This window comes from Magallana gigas, chromosome 2, assembly GCF_963853765.1.
Source record: "Magallana gigas chromosome 2, xbMagGiga1.1, whole genome shotgun sequence".
NCBI lineage: Eukaryota > Metazoa > Mollusca > Bivalvia > Ostreida > Ostreidae > Magallana > Magallana gigas.
Genome location: NC_088854.1, coordinates 55154407 through 55180189, shown reverse-complemented (window position 1 = coordinate 55180189; position 25783 = coordinate 55154407). Strand labels below are relative to the sequence as shown.

The 25783-nt window shown below is 34.0% G+C and overlaps 2 protein-coding genes across 3 annotated transcripts; one reads left to right on the top strand and one right to left on the bottom strand.

Annotated features, from left to right (window-relative positions):
• Positions 1–404: 404 nt before the first annotated feature.
• Positions 405–10382, top strand: LOC136269453 (nose resistant to fluoxetine protein 6-like). The gene is made up of 14 exons (XM_034445653.2): positions 405–864; positions 1709–1893; positions 2184–2250; positions 2340–2433; positions 4254–4441; positions 4569–4833; positions 5860–5958; positions 6276–6438; positions 7681–7760; positions 8106–8228; positions 8696–8819; positions 9395–9587; positions 9743–9885; positions 10139–10382. Exons 1-14 carry the CDS (start codon positions 522–524, stop codon positions 10259–10261), a joined length of 2190 nt encoding a protein of 729 aa, XP_034301544.2. The 5' UTR covers positions 405–521; the 3' UTR covers positions 10262–10382.
• Positions 10383–10956: 574 nt separating this feature from the next.
• Positions 10957–14250, bottom strand: LOC105325022 (heat shock 70 kDa protein 12A). Of its 2 annotated transcripts, XM_066077313.1 has the most exons (7): positions 14181–14250; positions 13832–13870; positions 13439–13726; positions 12956–13203; positions 12647–12862; positions 12401–12560; positions 10957–12309 (listed from the first exon to the last, which is right to left on the bottom strand). In XM_066077313.1, the coding sequence occupies exons 3-7, from the start codon at positions 13686–13688 to the stop codon at positions 11231–11233; spliced, it is 1953 nt and encodes a 650-aa protein (XP_065933385.1). In that variant the 5' UTR covers positions 13689–13726; positions 13832–13870; positions 14181–14250; the 3' UTR covers positions 10957–11230. The 2 variants fall into 2 exon arrangements, with proteins under 2 accessions (XP_065933385.1, XP_011422659.3); XM_011424357.4 differs by lacking the exon at positions 14181–14250 and having other exon boundaries at positions 13832–14159.
• Between the last annotated feature and the right edge of the window lie 11533 nt (positions 14251–25783).

The following is a 25783-nucleotide window of genomic DNA, read 5'->3' as shown; positions in this document are numbered from 1 at the left end:
TATACACCTACAATTTATGTAAAATGTCAGATTTCTTTCATATTAAAAAAAAAAATTCATTCCATGTTGGCCTATCTGATTTATCGTTTTTGCTTATGTTTACGTCTTTCTGACTCGATTTTATAGATAATTTTTACGTCATCTTTTTTTAATGATCAAACTATTCAAGAATCTTATCTACATTGACAAGTCAATATTGAGAGCTATGTATGTTTGATCATTTTCATACGGCGTTTAATTGTATTTATGTACTTAAGTGGGATGTGCATTACAGATCATATTTACTGTATAATCCAGGATTCACCGGTATTTATGTGTATCAATTGTATTTGCTCACTATCACATGATAAAGACTGGGCACTTTAAAAAAAAGATACAAAGTTTTCGTCCTCAATATTAAACTACACCCCAGTTCTAAAAATAACATTGGCTCATAATCGATAAAGGAAAGCAGTGCCATTCGTGATTCACCGTTTATTTAGGACAATTTTACTTCAACATGTACAATTAAGATCTACACTATGCTAAGATTTCGTTCGACTCTACTGGTTTTAGTCGGAGTCTGTGTCAATTGTCTCGATGCCTTCGGAGAATCCCGTTCCTATGAGGATCGCTTAACTTTCCGTGTGTATTCTCCCTCTGTCCAACAACATGGCAACCACGAGGCCCTCCTGGAGCTAAGGACACAGATTAACAAGGTTCACGATGCAGAGTTCCTTAAGGAATTGGCTCTTTCCAATATCAATTTGGGGGAGCAAGGCTCGGGACTATTCGCAGACAATAACAATGTCTCGTATACTTGTCGTGAACATTGGAACCGGACCATAGCCGGGCTGTTGAGAAGTGAATTCTGGGCTTTTAAAAGTAAGTTTATTGAGAAAAAGGACTTGTACACATGGTAAGGCTTAACCTTTAGGTGTAATAAACACACTAAATTCACTTTTTTCAATTCCGATGATTTATTTACCTAAACCATTCACAGGCACGTAGCATCGTGGGGGGGGGGGGGGGGGGGGGGCAGGGGAGGGGGCCTGCGCCCTCCTCCACTTTTTCGAGCAGCAAAGATTTTTCTTAAATTGACACACACAAAATTGATTTAACATGAAGTTGCCCCCCCCCCACTTTTCTGTGACCCTGTAAAAATTGAATTGAAAATAAGGAAATAAATTTTTATTTTTTTTGCTTGTCAAGTTTTTTTGGATGAGTCTGCCCCCCCCCCCCCTCCCCCACTTTCAAAAACGATGCTACGTGCCTGATTCATACGATGAAATGTATATGAGGTGCATAGATATGTAAACAGTTTTTCAACAACAGAGGTTTGAGAAGAAGAGTTTGGAAAATAAATATATGTATACATGTTGGGGGCTTACATTTCTGTCATGTACTGGGAGTCACTACATTCTACATTTTCCAATTGGGCAACTAGCTATCTGATTTTTTCTTTAAACCTAAAAACGGGTTTTAAAAATTATCTCCAACAAAGTGTTTAATGCATTTATTGAGCTAACAATTGACTTAAAAACCGTAAAACGTTAACACGTCGACAAAGTATATCAATGTACACTTGTGTACCAACTGCATTATCATCAAGATATGACAAACCTGTCCATGTATACATCCTATGACGTCAGGTCAGGGGATGAATGATGAAGAAAATCCAAGTCTGATATTTCTGAGTTCTCTTTATTTGAGGGTTTTTTTGTTCCAGTGCTGGACGCCTCAGGAAAAATCGGTGCGGGGATACTGGAGGGAAACACAAAATGGCTGGGCTCCTACGACGAGTGTTTCCGGATAGACCGAACTCTTCCAGGAATGCCCCCCTCCAACAGTGGGTTCAGTACCCAGTTCTGTGGCATGAAGACCAATGTTCCACTCGGCGTTATACCTCTAGAAGTAATAGAAGTACTCTCTCTCTCTCTCTCTCTCTCTCTCTCTCTCTCTCTCTCTCTCTCTCTCTCTCTCTCTCTCTCTCTCTCTCAAACACACACATTGAATTCCATATCAAGACCACCTATGTTAATTTTTTGTAAATAATCAAAATATAATTATATTATTTTTTTTCATTAAATCATTTTCATCTCTCTCTCAATCAATCAATCAATAAATCAAACACAATTCCATATCGGGAACACTCAAATCTTTTGAAAATATTACTTATTATATATGTTTGATTGATCCAACAGATTGAACTTACTGCGTGTGTTCCAAAAGCCTGCTCACCAAAAGATCTGACATATCTATATAATGACTGTAAGTACATCAAGGGACATGTTTGATATCTGTAACGTGTTCATTTCAGGCTGTGTATTAAATAATAAGAGTGTACTTTTAACCAACAGTATTGAAACGTCTACCAACCCAAAGCCCAGTTCGTGTTCATGATGTTAAGTGTAATGTAGACCCCGAGATAGACACAAGAGCTGTTGTTGCTATGTAAGTATATGTAAAAAGATATTTGTATATGAATATAAAATATTTTGAATACATATGTTTTTTTAATTATGAATAGAGTTACATGAATAGGGCAAAGATGAGTCTTGAAATTGTTTGCAGTTACATGTACATGTGATTTTAAAATGTAAAAATAAGAACAATGCAGCGCGATAATTGCTTTGTAGATTGATAAATATTTGCTATGGCTTCCTTTAACAGAACAACAGCAAAATCAATTACTTATTAAAATTGCTGAAATAAGGTTGAAAAATAAACCATGAAAAAAAATTAATGATACAGATTATATATCCTGACAACTTTTGAGATTACAATCAGATAAACTCTATGTATATCAACTGGGTATATATGAGCCACAGGGGAATCGTATCCGCTCTACACTCTATGATATATATATATATATATATATATATATATATATATATATATATATATATATATATATATATATATATATATATATATATATATATATGGGAAGAATCGAAAGTAGGCCACGATTTGTAAACAATGTCAAAAAACAACTTACTTGACAAAAGTTACGCAAATCCTCCCACACAATGTTGCACATGTTGTCAAAAAACACGTTCACATTGAAATATATCTAATAAACTCGGTAAAAAGCGTTTTTATTCCATTAAAACCGCTGTATGCTGCAGACATTCAATCTCTTCGCCATCCGAAAACTTTCGGGACTCTCTCTCTATATGTTCAGTAATGATAGAAAAAATTTCGGCGGGAAACAGTAAAATGTCTGCGAAAATTTTCGTCTTGATGTAACTATAAGCATTAGAACATTCATTCCGATATATTTGGCATGTAATTTAATTAGCGTAATTTAATATGCCATTGTTTAAAAACAAATATATTTCCTATCATTTAGTCTTTTGTAGAAATGTAAATACCGGTACTAGTAATTTGATATTGACAGTTAAAACAATGCTGAAATTCTTAGGCAACGACAATTAATTTTGGAGGAATGGGTTGCAAAGACAATAAATGAATTATGAGTATTTTAATTATTGAATAAAAAAAATAATATGAAAAAATATATGTCAACACCAACGTAGTTTTCATTAACATTTCAGAGATTCTTCCCTTGTGTATTATTTATATATATGTCATAGATACGATGCCCCTGTGTTTGAACAAAATGAATAAAAAATACCATTTGGAGAATTGGTAAACCAGTTTGGTGTTCTTTCTCTTCTAATTCATTAGAAATCTCCTTCCATCACACGCATTCACAAGTAGACAACTTCTTTCAGTATGGTCTTATAGAGGATCATAAATACTAGAGGTTCATACTGAAATACAAAGCAACAGCTAGTTCTCTGTGCTGTTTCAGAAGATGGTTAGACAAAAGGCGGATTGACATGGTATACGATTTGAACTGACCCTGTTTTCATCAGAAGGGGTTTGATCAATACTGGTAAATTGGAAATTTAAAAGACGATGATATTTATCGGTCTCCTTTTTTTTCGAAAGACCTTGATTGCAGATGTAACAAAAAGCGACAAGAAAGACGACCTTTCAATTATTTCTACATAGAACTGGTAAAAAATTGGTTCCTTAGTTTTGGAGGTCCATGTTCTGTATTAGTTTGGGTTATATGTGTTGATACTCTGATATGTTGATAGATCTGATACTTTTAATACTAGTAACCATCACTGTGTGCCTCTTAGCATTGAAACTCTTTCTACCCCACACAAACTCTTTTCAATAGAGGTAGACAAAATAGCAATGAACAAACTTATTTGTGATTTCTTTTTACACGATTTTTTTCTGTTTCTTTGAACCAGTGTGATTCTTGGCATCTTTGCTGCCCTGATGTTTGTAAGTACTGTGTATGACTTACTGGTCATCCAGCGTCAGCGTCATGCAGCAGAACACAGCCAATCAGAAGTCCTAAGCGACCACATAGAACACCTTGGAGAAAACTCACCCCTTCTCAATTCACGTGAAAAGAAATCGGTTCCAAAACAAGAAAGTAAGTCTTAAAAGACAAATCAACCCCAGAACAAGAGAGTAAGTACACATAATCACCACTAGAAAAACGCTTCATCAGATTGTTTTTGTTTTGTTCAGTTGAATACCGGTATGACTGCCATTATCAGGTGTCGCTGAGAGACTCCTGTTGGCCTTCTCCGTCTACTCCAATGGGAAGAAGATCCTGCAAGTAAACCAGTCCTCGGGCACCCTGACCGCCCTGAACGGCATCCGTTTCCTGAGCATCTCCTGGGTGGTACTGGGCCACACATTTGGCGTCATGTATCCCGTTCTGAGCAACGGTTATGCAATACTTCCTGACCTTTATCAACGTTGGTCATTTCAGGCAGTGGCCAACGCCTTCGTCGCGGTCGATTCTTTCTTTGCTTTGAGGTAGAATAAGATACTTAGTCTATTTCTATATTATCGTATTTTTTTCAGGTGGTGGTAAATGGTATGGTTATCATATAATTTATAATATATATACATGTAATTTAAAAAGGCTGTCTTTATAAAAAAAAAAAGGGGGGGGGGTTAAAAAACAATAGACACATTAGAATCTATAAAACAATCAAATTAACTGAAATATAAAGAACAAATAATATTATTATTTTTTACTTTGCAACAATAACATTAAATCAAAGTACTGAAGTACTGTCGGGAGTTGATTTTATTGATTATTATCAATTTTAAAATCAACGATAAGTTATTTTGCCTGGCAAGTAGTTTCTAATCTGTATTTGATCTACGCACATTTTTATAATATGAATTCGCGAACTTTTCCGGCAAGAATTTCGAGAAAACCCCATAAGAATCATGTTGTGTAATATTTAAAGATAGAATATTTCCATCAAACTGTGTATCAGTAATCGAAATGTTTCTAAAAATTGTACACGTCTGGATCCAAGCAATATCGAACTATAGTCTCGTTCAACCAGACGCTCAGCTGTCTCCGTAAATCTCCTACAACCAAGAGAGACTCTCTGCTTGTCGGAGATTTACGGAGACAGCCGAGCGTCTGGTTGATCGAGACGATGTTGAACTCTGGCGTAGGAATACATGCAACTACAAAAAAACAATTAAATTGTTCGTACTATGTAAAATCTGACTATTTTCAAGGTATTTATAAATACGTTTCTTTTGAAAAATAATGGTACAGCATACAGTACACCGAATTTATTATTTTCAAGATCTACGTCTTGTCAGCGGTGATGATTTGTGCTTAGGTCCAAACACTGTTTCACTTTCGGTTTGCCAGAGTAACTGCATAGGAGAGTTGATTAAAATCAACTCCCAAAAACGATATAAATGGAAAGGTTATTGAAGATGACAATGCGTGAAGTGTGGATACTACTATTTAACTTTACGATAGGATTATCCAGCAATCCCCTTTCTCACGCACCCATTTTCTTCTTGCAGTGGTCTACTATTAGCATACCTCACTCTGAAGGAAATGAAAAAAGGACAAGGAAAATTCAGAATCAACTGGTTCATGTTCTACTTTCACAGATTTTGGAGGTATTTCATCATCGATGTTATAAGTATCTTTAAACTACCGATAGTAAACCTCTTTTGAACTTTATGACACAATAAATTGTAATACATATTTTCAATTAATAATTTATCTTTAAATTAATTCTAGTCGCTAGTTTATTCTACGAAAATTACTGTCGTGTTGGCAAATTTTCGATAAGCTGTTTGTAAGAGAAATCGTTAATTTTGCTTAGTGTAAATGTTAAAGTTGATTTATATAAGACTTGTTTTAATTGGTGGATGTTAGATTGGTCGGTGAACTACATTCTGACCTTAGGTTGATGTTCTACGTGTTGTTTCAGGTTGACTCCAGCCTATATGTTGTTGATGATGATCAGTATCTGTCTGTCTCGCTACTTTGGAGATGGACCACTTTGGCCTGACCAAGGCATTGAAGTAAATTACTGCAAGAACACTTGGTGGAAAAATCTGCTGTATATTAACAACTTCTATAGTGAGCAATCGGTAAATGCTTAGTAAATATTCGGCAAGATCTACAGTGATTCATTTAATGCTTGGTCAAAGTGTTCAGTCAGTATGGTTAAAAGCTAGGCACACAATTCTGATGTGTGTGTAGTGTGTATGTGTGTGTTGTCTCATGCAGTATTTCCATGTACAAATCATATGCCTGTTCTTGATTGTATGTGTCATATCTTAATCTCATTAAATGACGCATGACAGAAAGCAAAATTGGTTTATTGCACTCATAATAACTTTGTGCACAGAAAAGCAAATTTGAATAGATCTTTTACCAATATAATACCATTGCTAAAAAAAAAACAAGGCTCGAGAATGAGAATGAAAAAATAAGGTCTTAACACTATACATCGTTTGTCATTCGACTAATCGCAGCATTTAATTTTGGTGAAGCTTTAGAAATGCCCAAGCTAAAGCTAAAACTAAAATCAAAGTACTGAAGAACTGACGGGAGTTGATTTTGTCGATGTTTATTTATTTTAAAATCAATGATATGTAATTTTGCATGACAAGTACATGTAGTTTCTTATTTGTATTTGAATTACGCAAATTTTTATAATATGAATTTTTGGACTTTTTCGACAAGAATGTCAAGAAACCCCCATATGAATCATGTTAAATAATATTAATATAGAATAATATCATGTTGTGTAAATCATTTCAATCAAACTATGTATCCGTAATATAAATATTTCTCGAAAATTGTATGGATCCAAGCAATATTGAACTCTGGTCTCGTTCAACCAAACGCTCGGCTGACACCGTAAATCTCCAACAAGCAAGAGAGACTCTCTGCTTGTCGGAGATTTACGGAGACAGCCGAGCGTCGAGTTGAACGAGACTAAATTAAACTCTGGCGTAGGAATACATACGACTACAAAAATATCTAAATTGTTCGTACCATTTAATATCTGACTATTTTTAAGGTATTTATAAATAAGTTTCCTTGAAAAACAATGCTTTAGCATACATTACATCGAATTTATCAATTATTTTCAAGAACTAAGTCTTGTCAGCAGCGATGATTTGTGCTGAGGTCCAAACACTGTTTCACTTTCGGTTTGTCCGAGTAACTGGATAGGAGAGTTGATTAAAGTCAACTCCAAAAAACGAAATGTAAAAATCATGAGCACCAATAGTGTCAATGTCGTCCCCAAAATCACTTTTAATAATGATTGATATACATGTATATGTTAAAATAACCTTTCTGTAACTCTCGCTTCATTGTAGTGTTTCGGTGTGTCCTGGTATCTAGCCAATGATATGCAGTTCTTTGTTCTTAGTCCTCTGATGCTGGCCCCACTATATTTGTAAGTGTTGTGTCTGTTTGCCTCGTTAGAAGCGATATCTTAAGGATATAGCTATCAATTTCGCCTCGACAAACTGTAAAAATTCACCTCTATCTCTCTTTTACCACAGTGCTTTTATTAAATCTTCAATTCCAATCAAAGAATCATTTGATGAAATACAAATTAATACTTACAATTAATGTAGAATGAATGCTTTTATTAAATCTTCAATTCCAATCAAAGAATCATTTGATGAAATACGAATTAATACTTACAATTACATGTAGAATGAAGCCAATGATACATATTGAACTTTATGCAAATATTTGAAGCTATCTGATATGTAGATAGATGATTAATTTCCAGCAAATATCGAGTTGGGATGGTCGTCTGTTTTATCTGGTTGTTGGGGTCCGCCATCACCCCAGGGGTTATATCCAACGTGCTGAATCTACCGCCAAGTGCCTTTGGTGGAGGCGGAACAATCCAGTAAGTCACACCTATGTCAAATCAAACCAAGAGAAAACAGTCGTATAAATAAAAAATCGTATAAATTAGTAGTTAATCTATGTTACTATTAGTAAGTCCTATCACAGAGAAAACTGATGATTAGATCTTTGTTACTAGCTGTGTCAAACGACAGAGAACTTACTTGCATGCAGACTGGAAAGTCTAAGTCACAAATTGCAGAAAATATCTTTTAATACAGACTAGTACTTTGATATCAATGTCACAAAGTTACACTACTTAGAATATTCCTATGTACTGACTCGTCATCTTTGTATCACTATGTCATATTGCAAAAATACCGATAAATACGGAAAGCCAATCTATGTCACTATGTCACAATGCCATAAAGTACCTTTATACATGTACTAGTAAGTTTATGTTACTGTCGGAAGATTTCCGTACATGTAGATCAGAATTCTTTTTAAAAAGTTTACCATTTTTAACAGAGGGCGGACTGATTACTTAAGCAACTATTACGCTCGGCCGTACTGTCGGATTGGGCCTTATATAGTTGGAATCATCGTTGGATCACTCATGTACAAAACAGACTGCAAAGTCAAGATAAACAAGGTAAATCTATTTGTATTGATGTCAGACTAAATTAAAATAATCAGTGGTAGAAAATGAAGACTGATCAAGTTCATACTAACACACAATACGGTGCATGTGATACATGTGCAGTATCATTTGGTACAATATTATTACATACAATTTCATAAGACCAATTTTAAACCAGAATTTGGACTACCTATCTAATCTTGTATCATAGCAAGTTGGAAATAGCGAAATATACACAGATGACAAATCAGTCGGACAAATCTTGTTGATTTGAATGAGCTATACTTGGGGGACCGCAATAAAAATAGACAAGCCTAAATGTCACAGAGCACATTGCAGGTCTTGTTAAAATGGCTCAAAATATACTGACGCAACATATAATTTTAAACAGATGTATGTAAAAATTCATTGATTTTGTAATTTAACAAAAATACTTCTTTTTTATTATTTAAAGTAATTTTTTTATTGGGGAGGGGTCCCTGGAATTCGGGGTTGATTTTCGGCCCATTTGTTTGTTTGGTACACTAAACGTATCGCCGATGAACTTGCTTTGTTTACAGTGTTTATTTTTCCTTTCCTTTCTTCAGTACCTGAACCTACTACTGTGGCTGGTTTTCGCTACCCTGGCCGTGGTGGTTCTGTACGGACTCCGAGATCCGATCAATTTCCCGGAGGATGCGCTTAACCGTGACGTATCCGCTCTCTACAACGCCACGCACAGAATTGTCTGGGGAGCGTGCGTTTGTTGGGTCATCTTTGCATGCGCAACCGGAAATGGAGGTGTGATTAAATAATTACCAAATTTTCATATCTAGCTTCTTTTTTTAAGCTTATTCATTTTTTCATTAATTGAGATGTGATCTACTTAAACTCAGTTTCTCTTACTTTAAAAAATACAATGTACATGTATTAAACAATAATTTATTTTCTGTCAGGTTTCATCAACACTCTTCTCTCCTGGTCGCCATTTGTACCACTAGCCCGTCTGTCCTATTGCATCTTTCTGTCGCATTTTATGATTATCTCCACGTACTTCGACAGTCAAAAGAGTCTGTTATATATGGATGACCTAAATGCTGTAAGTTTGAGCATAACTCTACAATTTGTTGCCAAAAAAGATCATTTTCCAGTAAACAAACTCAAAGACATGCAGTGACTTGAATATCAGTACTTTGTTGTCAGTAAAGGATTTCGATGAGTTTAATTATTTGTCCAGTGTGTGTCTTTTCCTTTTTTTTAAAAAATTGATACTCAAATTCAGGTGAAGTTTACTTTGACGTATATGATTTGACGGAATTGTTATATTATTCTTGACTTTGTGGTTCTTTCAGATTTACGTGTTTTTGGCCACTCTAGTTCTGTCGGTGATGGTTGCCTTTGTAGCCTCGTTATCATTTGAGGCGCCTATGATGGGACTGGAGAAAGTGATCTTTAAACGAGATCGAAGAAACTAGATACCAAATAATTTTTAATAAGTTTATTCCATTGCGTTTACTGTTTTGAGATATATTTTTATTTCCCATTTATGGGAAATATATTTTTAATTATTTTTGTAAATAAACTCTTAAAACAACACCCGAGATATGAATAAAGGTGGATCATTAATGAAATGATACGTGTGGGAACAGCAAAGTAATTCATTCACCCAGCTAAACAAATATGCCGTAAAATCAGCGCAATTTGATTACAAAACTTCCAAGCTTATTTTAAAATAATAAATGCCCAAGTTTACCCTCTCCCCACTCCCCAAACACTACTGACGTTTAGTTGCGTTGTCTAAATTTCCTAAGGTGTTGTTCACTCGGGATTCGAGTTATCCAATTCGGATTGTTCTAAAGTTCAATTGAATTTGTAAAATTTGCCCTGAACACATTATGTATTTATGAAGTGAATTAATATTACATAGTTGAGATATTTTGACTATTTCACAAACTGGGTTTAAACAAAGATGAATTAATGTTTGGTAAAACGGAGAAATTCGGGCTAAATTTTTCATATTCTGTTCAATTTGTGGATAGTAGCTACAAACTGCTTTAACCTTTAATTATATATATTACTGTAACTTATTTCAATATGATTATTCCAAAAGACGCTAACAACAAGATGAACGATAAAGATAGCACTTTAATCAAAAATGCAACCAAGAAACAAAAAAAAAAGATTGTAGAAAAAAATGATCAATGTATATAGCACTACAATGTAAAAAGCACGTACAAAAATGCTCATCGATACTAACTTTGTTTTGTGAATTAAAAATACATGTATAGACATTATCAAAATATCTATCGATACTGAATATTGAAAAAAAAAACCAAAAACGATCTGCTTTAGTGGCAATGTGCAAGCTTGTGCAATAATGTTTAAAAGAGAGCGATTGTTAACATTTGACAGATTAACCCAAAGCTATCAGAAGTCGTGAGCGATCAAGACAAGAAATCCAAATAGATCATGTTGGTTTCTCCGTTCTGTTTGTTTACAAAGCGGCCCACGATCTCTGTACCCGCTATCTCCATCTCCACGAACCCAGAGAACTTTTCCGGCCACAGACCCCCGGGGGGCTCCATTATAATTTCGCCGTGTTTTTTGCAGTTCGAATCCGTTATGTACAGGGGATGTGGGTCGTCACTTATGTAGATTTCGGTAATTTTCGGTTCCTTTCGTAAATCTTGCCGTATTTCACTTTCGTATGAATTATGAATTGGGTATCTGAATGTCTCACCTATTTTAGTTTTCTGGTCAACAGCGAAAAAAACTTGGAACAGGTTTTTGCAATAGTATTTTCCATCTACCAATACTTTGTACTCATCTCTATGAATCCCGTCTATGAAGGGTCGAGCGATTCGAATCCCATACGTACTCTTGCAAATTCTTGAGCAGATGCACTCAGGGTTTTGTCCAAACAAAACAGCACCCTTCAACACCGCCATACTCGGTTCTTTTGGAGTTATTATCATCATGTTCGGAAAGGCTTCTCTTACGGCTTCACGGACTAAGGGAGACTCTGTAAATCCCCCAACCAATAATATCGTAGCTATGTGTCGGCCAGAATTCTCCTCGAAAATTTCCTTCATGTGTTTGATGATACTGTCAATGGTTTTCTTGAAGAATTCTCTGAATACGTTTGGATCAATCAAGATTTTGTCTCCCTTAACTATTACTTTACCATTGTACTTGGTTTCACGAATAACCTCCTCAAGCTCAAACCCTGTCTTTAGTTTCAACAACATCCTTAGTTCCGCAGGAATCTTGAACGGGACTTCGTCAGTCGTCTCCTTACAAATTTTCCGCTTTTTGATCTCGAAAGCACGAACCATCTCAAGGTATTCCGAGGGATTCTCGGCCCAGCACTGAGTGACAACGTCTTCACCAAAGATCTTGTTGAGGAACACGCTGAACTCCTCATTCACTTTGCCGCCACCCCACGCCCCGCCCGTTGCTTTCCGAATGTGCTCTATATTTCCGTCGTTCACTACTTCCATTACAGAAATGTCACATGTTCCTCCTAAAAACAAAAAGTCATCGAAAATGTTACAGTATTTCAATCCACAACCTTGACTTCAGTTTATTATGAAATTGATAAACAATTTTTTTACCTCCAAGATCCAGAACCATGAATTTCCTTCCTTTGTTAAAGGACTGAAGGAGATCTCGCCCCCTTAGTCCCACTAACATTTTTTTCGGCAAATGCCGACAATAGACCGCAGCCACTTCAGATTCATACGCCAAGGAAAGATTATCGCCAGGAATACCAGCCTGTATGCAACATAACCAAGTATTAGAAACCTGGAAACACCCATGACTAAAATAGCTTTCAAAATGCAACTCACGAGTTTGTTTACCTCTAAGGCCGCTTCCCTCATGAATTGTTTGGCGGCGTCCGTCCATACTGCCGGAATTGTGATGATGAAATGGACATCCTCGATGGTATAGCCAGAATGTTTCGTCAATGACTTGAGAATTTCCATCTTAAGAAAATTTATCGACATGGCAAAAATTGTGTGTGCTGGTACTTGTTTCCCTTCAATGTCCTCCAGCATTCTCTTTCGGGTGACATCCTACTCAAAAGACAATAAGAACATTTGGGTGGAAACTTAATTTTTGCAAACCAAAAAATGATTCTATCGGTGCGTTGATAGCTACATTCCTACCATGTTACCCTGTAGCTTCATTTTAAACTTCTGGAAGTAGTACCACTCAGAGCCGAGTCCTTTCTGTGCCAGCTCCGTGTAACGCTGGTCAGCTTCATAGCCGAAGGCGTGAAACTTCTGGTCGGGGTTCAGAAGAATAGAGGTCGGTGCTTTCAGGGACATGCTTCCAGATCCCTTCACGGTCCAGTGGTTTGTCATGATACGCAGGGGTTTTATCTCAAAGTCATGCTTCAACGAGTATGCATATCCTGCAATAGATCCTTCTTGATAACCCGCAACGATAATGTTTGATTTAATAAAAATGAGAAATTTAATCAATTAAAGATTTTGAAAAAAAAATTAAACACTTAATTGCATTGATTTTAAAAACGTAAATAGAAACAAATCCGAAAGCTGCCTTGTATATTGATTTGAACTTTGTGTGTTTCAGTATATATCACGTATTTTTAACAGTTAAAAGGTTTGTAAAAAAACATTTCTAACCAGAGTAGGCAGTTCCAAAATCAATGGCCGCCACCACCATCTTGTTTCTCTTGTGTTCATTAATGATCATCAAGCTGGGGTCGAATTTCGTCCCCGGTTTTTTAGACACCGCCCCCTTGTCGCGATCTGTCACCCGTCCCGTATCTCTTCCTGTTGGAGGATTCGGATCTTTTTCTTTTTCCGTCTCTGGTTCCTCATCCTCAAGATCTTCAAGTTGATCAATTTCCGGGATTTTTTCCAAACTTGACATCTTCACAGAATTTTTCCAAATACACAAATTTTTAGAGTCTAAAAATAAAATAAACTACTCCATATATTTAAGGACATAGAATTTTATTCAAAGAAGATGAATTTTGTACAAAATATCAATGTTTAATTTGTAAATAATCTTACCTAAAATGTTTTTCTAACTCCATTTTAGTCAGGACATTTCTACAAGAACAAACCTAATTTGCGATTAACATGCACAATTACATGCGTCAGAAATAATGAACAATTAATTCGTTACAAGAACACTTTCTGGACCATTGTCAAATTTTTCAAAGAATTTACAGAGTGTAACAAAATCGAAATCGTGTTGAAACCGTCCGTTTGAGAATTTAGTTGTTCTGATATCAAATATTGGTATATTAATCACTGCAAACAAATAATTACAACTCTATAGTAGTTATTGTGTTTACACGACAAAAAATGACAGTATTATCATCATTTTTATAGTATTTATAATGCAAATATACCTTACTTTTGAAATACACTGTCATTTTCACTGGGCCCGGTGCTGCTTTAGTTGGGACTAATCTGAATTATTAGGGTCTTACGGAAGATTAAGAATTTATTATTGGGATTAACGGGAGAGACAATTCACAATAAATGTATTAGCCCTGCTCAGTACACGCCAGCTCGTGTATAAAGACCGGGTAATTTAAATATTTATGTAGCGTTCGGCCAAATATGCAATTAAGGTGCAGGTTCATAGCACACACACGTCATATGACCCCCGGTTCACAATGACCGCTATTTAGCTGATTTTTCATATTGTCATAAGGGGCGAGTAGGTGAATCACCATTATTTCTCAAAACTCTAATATATCGAAAAAACTTCAAGTTTAAGTCAAGATATCCAGAGTTAGATTAGCCATAGGAACAAAAAATCACATGTATGTACAATTTATTGCAAAGAGTTTTTTTTTTAAATGCACAAATAGCATTGTGATTTCATCCATCCTGCATGTCTAACATGGGACGTTAACATATAACTTCTATAGACAGGCTGGTGAAACTGAAAATAAAATGGTTATAAAGTGTCCTCGTCTTCATTTCTTGACATCATATCGTATTCACCGACTCACGTAGGGTTTTCTTCACGGAACTGCAGTACAAGGCAATAACCGGCGGGAAGTTCAAACATCCTATTGCCTTAATTCAAGCCATAATCCCAGCTCGTAAACTCTATCGATAGATCAAATGGGAAACAAAACAAATCAATTCAATTTTGTAGTCTTTGAATTACTTTTTGTGTATAAACAATGACTGAATGGTCAGTGGATTATAGAAAAAAACTGCGACATCGTAACAGGAGAGCAGAAAGTCGTACGACAATTTTACTATGCAATTCTTTACTGTCAAGCACATGTATATCATAACAACAGTATTATTCAAATGAAAGGCGCGCACCTGCTAAAAACTGTGCTCACGATGGCGCCAGATAATGTCAGCTTGACACGTTAGGGGTCGTGCTTGTCGCCTCCAACACCGGATAATCGTATTTCAAAATGCTCAGAATTTATGAGGTATCGTAGGACTTGCGTATCGTAAAACTTGCACTTTATCCATTTCGCCATATATAGAAAATTTTGATAATTAAACAAAGATTAAGAGAATGACTTTTCATTTGCCAAACCCTTCATCAATAAAGCGTGATTAGGAAGGCATCGTCGTCGATAACGTATTGCAAAATAGGGAATCAAAATCATTGGATTAAACAAAGTTAACAAGTGGCAAACTTTACGATTGTTTTACGACTGTTTTATCGCCGGGATGGCGAACTCCGTTCCAATGATTGTTCTCGGTTCTGAATCATCTCCAGTCTGCTCTTGACTCGTAACCAGACAGGCATGGACAATCACCGATAACACACACTTTGAAGTTGTTCTGCGCTCTGGGGCTAATCCATGGCATTATATACAGTAGTTCTGCTAATGTTTACGAGTGGTTAAAATAATTCGTATTTACAACACTGAGTGAGGCATTTTACGCTTTTTAAGCTAGAAAAATGATGTGCAGAATAAAATAAATTTGTAGAGAAATTGCCCACGAAGTTTTCCATCACACTGAAGTGCAGAAAGGTTGGTACTTCTCTGTATGTACACATATACTATGCCATGGTGCTGACAGGATAGCATGAACAAACAAATGGACTTCCCTAAATTAACGTCTCAATTTTTAACTTATTTTATTTTTTCTCTTTTTAATCAAACTCTTACCCATTATAAACTTAATTGAACAATTCGGGTCTAAATCATAAGTGCCGTTCGAGTTAACAACCGGGGTTCTAATTTTCAATTTCTCGGACGTCAATTTTAATTAGCCAATTAACTCAGTCAGGCGTGAAGTTGGCAGTCGATTGATTACTTTAGAGCGATCGGTCGCATGGTCAACACATGTGAATTAAAACTGTTTATAATGTAGTTGTTCTTTTTATAGTTTCTTTAGTAGTTTTAGTAGTAGCGCTAGATTTTGTTTTCTTTGTTTTTACCCATGTAATTTATTTCTCTTGTCCTGAAGACAATATCTATTATTATACTTTCATGTTAAATACTGAAATCTGATTGGTTTAGACACAGTTGATAATCCGTTCTATTACCATCAGCGTTAGCAACACACTTAGCAACGGGTAACACAATAAATTATTACATGCGCGTAAATTATACGCGTACGGTTCGCCGTGGTATTCACTTCATTTCAATATAAAAGCAGTAAAAAAAAAATCTCTAAAATTAAGACATTCAGTATAATAAAATAAATAGTGCCTGATTGGGAGGATAACAGTTGAAATTGACACCCCTCGAAAACCATTGTCAACCTCCGCTTCGCGTCGGTTGACAATGGTTTCCTCGGGGTGTCAATTTCAACTGTTACCCTCCCAAACAGGCACTATTTATATATTGTTCGTGTCGTTAGCCATTTTTAGTATATATATATATATATATATATATATATATATATATATATATATATATATATATATATATATATGCCAAAAAATTTAATTCAGTATTTCAAGTGTATTCTCAATAAGATTACATGTATGTAGGAAATTGCACTCTCTAGTATCTTGCACTAATTCCTGATAAGGTACCCTAATTTTTTACGAGAAAGCTTGTCAAAGTAGTGGTAAATCAATAACAAAGTCCTGGAAAAAGTTATATAAAATTGAGATATATATATTGATATAACATAGCTATTTGAACCTACATGATCATCAATAAATATACACCCAAAAGGAACCTCGACACGATTTGAGATTTAAAAAAATTTAAATGGTTTATTCGTGTTTTTGGAATGATTGATCAAAATTTGAATGTTAAAAGTAAAAATTAAAATTAAGCAAAATAAAGACGTAAGACATTGTTACGTAAACAATTCGAGTCTTTTTAACAAAAGGACTTTGGGCAAACAAGAACGTCCGATTCAATGCATTCATAAATAACATTATCAACAGAAAAAAACAGCATTCGATTGAAACTTTTAAAATACAGCACAAATGAAATCAATAATAAGACTCGAGCTGTTTTCCTTACAAATAATTTTGAACTCTGTATCTTGCTCGATATTTGACTTTCGAATTTTGACGAAGGATTAAAAATGCCCATATTAAGTATTCTTTACATAAAAAATGGAAAAATAAAATTTTAAGCTCAAAAGATGTTTAGGTTTTCTAGTATTTACAAATTATTTACAAAATTTTACAGTATTTTCCGTGACAGACAACTTTGCAACCTTCATGGGGTTGAAAAAGAATCACTGCTTGCTTAGTATACACAAGTCCGAATTTTCTGACGTTTTCCTGGCCTTTTTAACGATTTGGATACTTTTACTTGCCAGGAAAACGTGAAAAATCAAAACTGTTTTGAAAAGCCAGGAAAAAAGGTGGATATTTTGGACTACTTTAAAATCGTGTATTTTCTTTTTAATTATCATGTCTTACTTTCTTTCATACAAATTTGTTAAATGATGTATTTTTGCAGAATAATAATCGTGTTTCCTGCAGGCACATTTTTCTCTAAATTATATATTTATATCATGAAAACTACGCTTACACAAAAAAAGTTACTAGTAAATGCCAATTGCCGAACATAAGGAAAATCGTGACAACACAAAGAAAATTAATCTGTTCAGTATTTGATAATCATCTTTTATTTATTCTCTGATACAGACACCTGTTTAAAATCAATTAAGCTTCTTTTTAAAAAAAAAAAATCTGTAAAATATGTAAATAGGCAAAAGATGTTAAAGTACAAGATTAAACCTGTTGAACATGTTTTTTTAGTGTTACTGGATTTTTCCACAAAACGACACGTGTTAATCCTCTGCACTTTATACTAAATAAACATTGCTTTGGCCACATCATATCATTTAATTATAGGTAGGGGGCACTTCAATGTTGAGGCGTAATATTTAATAAAATAAACAATAAAATCGAGTGTAATTTTACATATACTAGTTTCTTTCCCAAAGTTGCAACGAAACAGCGGAGAGTAGTGGGTTTGAGGGTTCACTACGAAACTGTAAGTCACGAGTCCGCATCCCACTGGGGATTTCAAAATTAAAAGTATTTTAATTATAATTTACTTTAATTCACATTAATAGCGACAGATTTCCAATACCACCTTAACATGGAATCAATGGATACTAGTACTATAAGTTTTCAAATAAGTCTTAACTTTTCAGAAGTATGAATTGAAACTTATCGAAAGAATGTAGAAAAAAGTTCCTAAAACACTTGTCCTTAAATGCTTCCCCTAAGCTGTTCAAAGTAATCCTGAAACATTCGACGAACCCTTCTTTTAACCTATTAAATAATAACAAACAAAACTACTTAGTTGGGGAAGTAATGGTCAGTTTAAGGTGATGTCAGTTATATACTTGATGGAAATCTTTAAAACAAAATTTTGCAAGAAAACTTACAATCCATTTTAAAATTCTCTTGTTCTTATTACTTTTTTGTTACATTTTTTTAAAGGATATTTTTTTTTCTGTGAAACACTTAATTTCTATTTTCCTGATAATTTCTACCTTAAACAATTAGCTAACCCATGATGATATAGAAAACAAATAAACAAATAGTATATGTCATTAATACAACGGTAAAAGAAAATCGTATTCTTTTTTTAAACAGTTGTTATTTGAATACACTCAAAAACCTATTTTGTTTTTGCGCAGGGTTTTTTTTTAGACGAAAATGACAGAAACAAGCAATTCATTGAATTTTCAATTTACTTTGTATCTTTTTATTTTACTTTATTCATTATTCAAAATTTTAATATTTGATAGGTTTGTAACATATTCTACAGGCTCTGTGTGACTTGTAAGACATTAAATCTTGAGAGAGTGATAAATGTTTAGCATAAAATCATGCAAATATATATAAAATGTCTGATTTTCTAAGCCAAATTTTGGAAGAATTTTACTTTTGAAGCCCTATATCTAAAATTTGACATCACTGGCCCCCATGTTTAACTATGTCAAAATTATACCGATTACATATCAAGGCAAACTAGAGTAGTCTTATAAAATCCTTAATATCTGAAAAGTTTTTATTTCAAATCAAATTGTAACTAAGTGCAAAAATGGTCATCAAAAATTATGCAGCTTCGTAATTTTTTTCGTAATCCATGTATTCAGTGTGACCATTGTGCATATTTGAAAACAATATTTGAAGAAATAAGTTTGCTTAAGAGCATATCTACGAGAAAACCATGCAAAAGGTGGTGGGAGCAAGGTTCTCTGATCAACTTCATATTTTGTGTGTAACAATGTGCATCTATATGAATTAATTTGCCACAAAATTTTTTTTGATGTGGTCAGTCTAAACTTGGTTCTGCAGCACTGTTACTAAAAATAGCATTTTGACCCTTTTAAGAATAAAATTTTGTATAATTTACCAAATTAATGTTAAGAATTCTGAGTTAAGTTTAAATATGAATTCAAAAAGTCATTTAGAGTTAACACTAACAAGGTACACTTGTGTAATTCATTTTGTGAGAATTCCCATATATTCTTTCTGTTAAGTGCAGATAGGTCACGAATCTGGCATGTTTCCAACTTTTTGTAAAATTGTGAAAATATACATTTTTTAAATGCTTAAAAGTCAGAAAATGGCACTTTAAATTCACTAAATCTGTCTCTAGTTATAAAAGGACATTTATCTTTACAATATATCAAAAATCTGTCTTTGGACTCTCAATAATATTGCAAATATATTGTCTTAAAGTTGGACATTTTTCTACTTTTAAAACTCTCCAGAATCTGTAGTTTGGCATAAGCTTTACATTGTAACATGTATATTATGCGGAAAAAACCAGACATATTCGCGAGCCAAACAATATTTTACTGAACTGAAGGATTGCTTCAACACATTTCAGTTTTTTTTTTTAAATCAATGACATTAAAACACGAGAAATCATGGGAAAATGGGAATTTGAATATACATGTAAGCTGAATTGGACTTATTTGCCAGTGCTACACATTCACTGGCGTCAGAAGCAAATTGAAAGTGGGGGGGGGGGGCTTGACTAATTCTTAGAAATATTGGGGAAAATATTGCCCATTAGATACACAAATGAATAATTACAGGGGCAAAACTACAAAATTCAAAGTACTGAAATACTTAGAGCCGGGCTCTTTTGGTGTGTAATTTTACATATTGTTTACCACAGATTGACAATCTCTCCTCCCTCTCTCTCTCTCTCTCTCTCTCTCTCTCTCTCTCTCTCTCTCTCTCTCTCTCTCTCTCTCTCTCTGTGCATGTATTATGTATTGATCATTTCATTTTTTATACTTGAACTAGTGATTTTTTAATTCAGGAAGTAGGACCAAATTTCAACCCCCCTCCCCAACCCCCCCCCCCCCCCCCAAACAAGCAAACAAACAAAAACAAAAAACAAAAGGATCACCTCCATGAAAAAATGATTGTTGAATTTAACAGAATGTTTTTAAAAATGTGGAAGTGGTGTGGTATCAATTGCCAATGAATGTCCATCACATTAAATGATCATAGAATAAGGTAGATTTGGTAATTATTTTTGTCCGACAGTATAAAGGATTGAACTTTTATTGTTTGAGGGGTAGAGGGACCCGATATCAAGCCTGAAAAAATGTTAATAAAAAATATGATACTTTATATAAATAGTGCCTGTTTGGAAGGGTAACAGTTGAAATTGACACCCCGAGAAAACCATTGTCAACCGACGCGAAGCGGAGGTTGACAATGGTTTTCGAGGGGTGTCAATTTCAACTGTTATCCTCCCAAACAGGCACTATTTATTTTGTTATACTGAATGTCTTTTTTAAAATTTTTAAGAAAATTTTACTGCTTTTATATAGGAATAACGTGAATTCTACAGCGAACCGTACGCGCATAATTTTCGCGCATGTAACATTTTTTAATGTTTCCTGTTGCAAGTGCGTTGCTAACGCTGAGGGTAATAGTAAATATTATTAACTGCGTCTTAACCAATCAGATTTCAGTATTTAACATGAAAGTATAACAACATAAATTACACTTAAAATTAGTGAATATCAGCAGAATATCAGCGTAATATAATATAGAGACCATTTTATTAGCATTTCATTTTTTCAATTTTTTTTAATCACAAGACAATAAGAGAGTGTAAAAATTTTGACTTTTTTATTAGACTGCTTCATAACTCTGGGACCAGGTCTTCTTATGATGGGTTATAATTAAATAACATCCCAAATAACAATCCCACAAAAACAAGTTATGATGTATATTTTAATATTTGGGATAACTTTTTTATACCGGTAGTTTATGTTTGTATTCATCTGTGGTTTTCGCAGGTTGAGATCCCCGGAGGAAAGGGTAACCTAACACCTCATTTTTTCCTTTACACCTATATTTCAATTTTAAGAAAAGATACAAACTTTAATTTTTTCCAAGAGGAGATCAATTGCTAATAGAGAGGTAGGGAGTAGACCTCTCTATTAATTTCAGATGTACTTACTGTGTTACATTCTCAAGAACTTGAAAAACCCTGGCCCCCTCCCCGTCATTTCAAGATTCCATGAAGTCTAACCTTAACATCTAAAGGGTAATTTTTAGATGGCCAGTGAAATGTACACGAATAGAAATGTGATGTCTATTGCAACAGACTCCGATGATAACGATGAAAAATTGCACGAGGCATTCCTTGTGAATTCCGAATTATTTCAACATAGAAAGAATAATCTTAGCGTGACCAGGCTACGCTCAGGTCATACCCCATTATAAATTAAATCTTTGTAAGAAATCAGTTCTCGTTTTTGTGGATTTTTTCGAGTAAAATATGATAATCTGTGAATGAGATTATCTTGGAAAATTTCCCCTTCATCTATTTTAATTGTACTTCTATCACAAGTTTGTATATTTTGATTAAAATTCGTCCAAATGTGCTGCTTAATTATATTGGGACAGAAAATAGCAGTTTATAGACTAGATACAAGTCTCCATCAAACTTCAATATGTATGTGATATAGTGAATAACACTAACAAGATGGGGCAATTTTTGTGCAATTAAAATCATTCAATATCATAACATATATTAACAACACTCACAGCATTTCTCAATACTTACACATGTAGCCTGAACTTGAACTTGTATAGCTTTGTCAACATTCTGACTAGTTTACCTTCTCTACAGAAGAGCGCAACAGGGGAGACAATTCTAACAGTAGTAATGAAATGCAAATGTAATGAAAAAGAATTCTATGAGAAACAATGATATCCACTAATTTTTTTTTTAATTAAAAGCAAAATAGGGTGATTTTTTCATGTTTAATTACAAATATTGACTTCAGTGGATTAAAATCACTTGTAAAATAAAATTTCAAAAACCAAAATTTTTTTATTTTATTTGAAAATGGGATGTTTTTGTTAATTTATTACTTTTTAGTCCTTGAGAGTCCAAAGATGGATTTTATATATTTGTAACATTACATCAAACAGTTTCTTATTAACACAACATTTCAAAAAATAATATGCCATTTTCTGAGAAATTCTTTCTGAAAAATTGACAAAAATGTATAATTATCATTTCTTGGCATCCTGCCAACATTTACACCCTTGGGACTTCATGGTGTAAATAGATATATGAAAAAAAATATGCAACGATTAAAGGTTTGAACTTCCTCTTTAAGAATATAGTCTTATTTTTTTCAAACATTGTTTATACATTTTGTAATTAATTACTGAATTTGACAATTTTTCTCTTAACTTTTTTAGATTTTAGAGGCTAATTAACCAGAATGCAATACTGGCCGTTACTATAAATAGAAACATCCAGTGCAAAAACAAACATCATATATCTGACTCTAGATGGGTATCCTTTAAATCTATGATAAAATTCTGTTCATTCTTGAGACTTGCTGCCGCAGCTTTTTTCCATATTTGCATGGTTTTCTCGTAGACATGCTCTTAAATTAATCAAAAATACTGACAGCAAATCCTAATCAGGCTGAAACTACATTTTAGATGCAAAAAGGTCAAATTAAATGGGCCATAACTCAGGATGAATACTGACCCCCTACTATCTTTGTATCTTTTAGTATCTTTTGTGTACAGATTTCAATGATATACTTTTCAAGAAATTCTTGATACAACAAGATTGAGGAGTGAGATACCTTATTTGTTTTGAAAGGTTAACTACAAATTAATTCATGGTTTGCATGAGGACCTGAAGCTTATACACTGATCCAAATGCTTTATCCAAAACTGGTCGATTTTGCTGAGGTTTTGTCTTTAAAGAAAAAGGTCGTAATCCTTCATAAGCACGAATATTCTAGAAGACAAGCTTTTATTCTGTGTACTTTGCATTGAATAGATAGTTCAATAACATTATACCCTGTCTGAAATACACTATATAATTGGGGAATCGTGGGGTGTTGCAAATAGTTAACATAGCATTTTATTATACTTTCATGTTAAATACTGAAATCTGATTGGTTAAGACCTCGGTGATAATCCGTTCTATTACCCTCAGCGTCAGTAACACATTTAGCAACGGGTAACAGAACGAAATGTTACATGCGCGTAAATTATGCGCGTACGGTTCGTCGTGGAATTCACGTCATTTCTATATAGAAGCAGAAAGAAAATCTCTAAAATTAAGACATTCAGTATAATAAAATATGTAGTGCCTGTATGGGAGGATAACAGTTGAAATTAACACCCCTCAAAAACCATTGTCAACCTCCGCTTCGCGTCGGTTGACAATGGTTTTCTCGGGTGTCAATTTCAACTATTACCCTCCGAAACAGGCACTATTTATATAATGAATTCCCACTGGTCTGTTATGATGCGCTGACTTGCATTTTACCATCTGAAACCCGTTGTTTGCTATTATTTTTTCAATTTAATTATCGCTTTTGATTGAAGCAAATATATTCGAATTGTTATGAACGCAGGTCGTAAGCAATATAAAGCGAAAGTGTAAGTGTACAGTTCTAATGCGTACAAATATGATTGTCTTTTTTGTTTACTTTTCCCCTGTGACAACAGATACCATTTTAACATAAATCCTTCATAAGACGTTTCCCAAAATGTTTTACAAATATTTTGATATTTTTATATCTATCGAGTATAATTCTCTCTACTCCTGCAGAAACGTTATAGTTACCGTGGAATCATTTTTATTCATGGGTGTCAATGTTCGTGGGTAACAAAAACTTTCCTGGTTCGTGGGGTCGTAATTTCGTTGGTAGCAAGTTCTATTTCGTGAATAAATGTTACACAAACACTTGTATACATGTATATGTTCGTGAGGAGTAAATTTGTGGGCAAGGGTTACCCACAAAAGCCATGAACATTGGTTCCCTACGAACAATGATGACTCCACAGTAAGTCATAGCTCTAAGAACAACTATACAAACTGACACACTGATACTTACACGCCTGTTTATCAATTGGTCGAAACCTACAGGCTACAGCGACCTACCAAAAATCACGGACCGCACGAAATAATCATGATGCTGTCAGACTCAAATTCCCATAGGAGAGGGTTGGCTGTTTCTTTTAGCTAACGTACTAATGTAAATAATCAGTACTTTGATGAATTTTACTTACTTTTTAAAATCAACTTATTAATTTGTTAAAAGAAATATGTCAATGTATATAAACAATAAAATATTTTCTCTGATAATTAATGCGAGTTATGAAGGTAGGGAAAAAAATGTATTTTTTCTGCAATGTCGCCACCTTCATATCCCATATCAATCACCAAAGAAAGCATTTTATTGTTTATATGACACCCATAGACTCACATTAAGGTATCCCACTCCTCAATCTTCTTGTATCAAGAATTTCTTGAGAAGTATTCTATTGAAATCTGTAGACAAAACACACTTAAATAATACAAAGATAATGGGAGGTCAGTGTTCATCCCTCTGAGTTATGGTCAAATAAATTTGACCTTTTTGCACCTAAAATGCGATTTCAGCCTGATTAGGATTTGTTTCAGAATTTTCGATTAAGCAAACTCTTTTTTCAAAATGTTGCTTTTAATTATGTACAATGGTCACACTGAATAGAGGGATTACGAAAAAAAAATTGCATGAAGCTGCATAAATGTTTGTATGACCTTTTTGCACTTAAAATAGACAATTTTTTATAATAGTTACAATTTGATTTGAAATAAAAACATTTTGAATATCAAGAATTTTAGAAGATTAATCCAGTTTGCCTACATATGTATTCAGTATCATTTGACATAATAAAACATGGGGGTCAGTGATTTCAAATTTTAGATAAATGGCTTCAAAGGTAAAATTATTGCAAAATTTGGCTTCAAAAAATTCAGACATTTTCTATATATTAGCATGATTTTATGCTAAACGTCTATCACTCTCTCAAAATTTAGTTTAGTACAAGTCATAGAGAACCTATAGAACATGTCACAAACCTATCAAATGTTACAAATGAGAATAATGAATAAAGTATTATAAAAAGAAAAGTATATTGAAAATTCATAAAATTGCTTGTTTCTGTCATTTTCGACTTAAAAACCTTCCGCACGAGAAAATAGTTCCCCCCAAAACTTGATCGTTTCTTGAATTCAAATGGATTTTCTTTAC

Excerpts from the sequence above, each read along its gene's own strand:
- LOC136269453 (XM_034445653.2), top strand. The coding sequence starts at position 522 with ATGCTAAGATTTCGTTCGACTCTACTGGTTTTAGTCGGAGTCTGTGTC. Across the intron at positions 865-1,708 it reads TGAATTCTGGGCTTTTAAAA|TGCTGGACGCCTCAGGAAAA; the intron begins GTAAGTTTATTG and ends TTTTTGTTCCAG. Across the intron at positions 7,761-8,105 it reads ATGCTGGCCCCACTATATTT|CAAATATCGAGTTGGGATGG; the intron begins GTAAGTGTTGTG and ends ATTAATTTCCAG.
- LOC105325022 (XM_066077313.1), bottom strand. The coding sequence starts at position 13,688 with ATGTCAAGTTTGGAAAAAATCCCGGAAATTGATCAACTTGAAGATCTT. Across the intron at positions 12,863-12,955 it reads TGAAGCTACAGGGTAACATG|GATGTCACCCGAAAGAGAAT; the intron begins GTAGGAATGTAG and ends TCTTTTGAGTAG. Across the intron at positions 12,310-12,400 it reads CATGGTTCTGGATCTTGGAG|GAGGAACATGTGACATTTCT; the intron begins GTAAAAAAATTG and ends TTTTGTTTTTAG.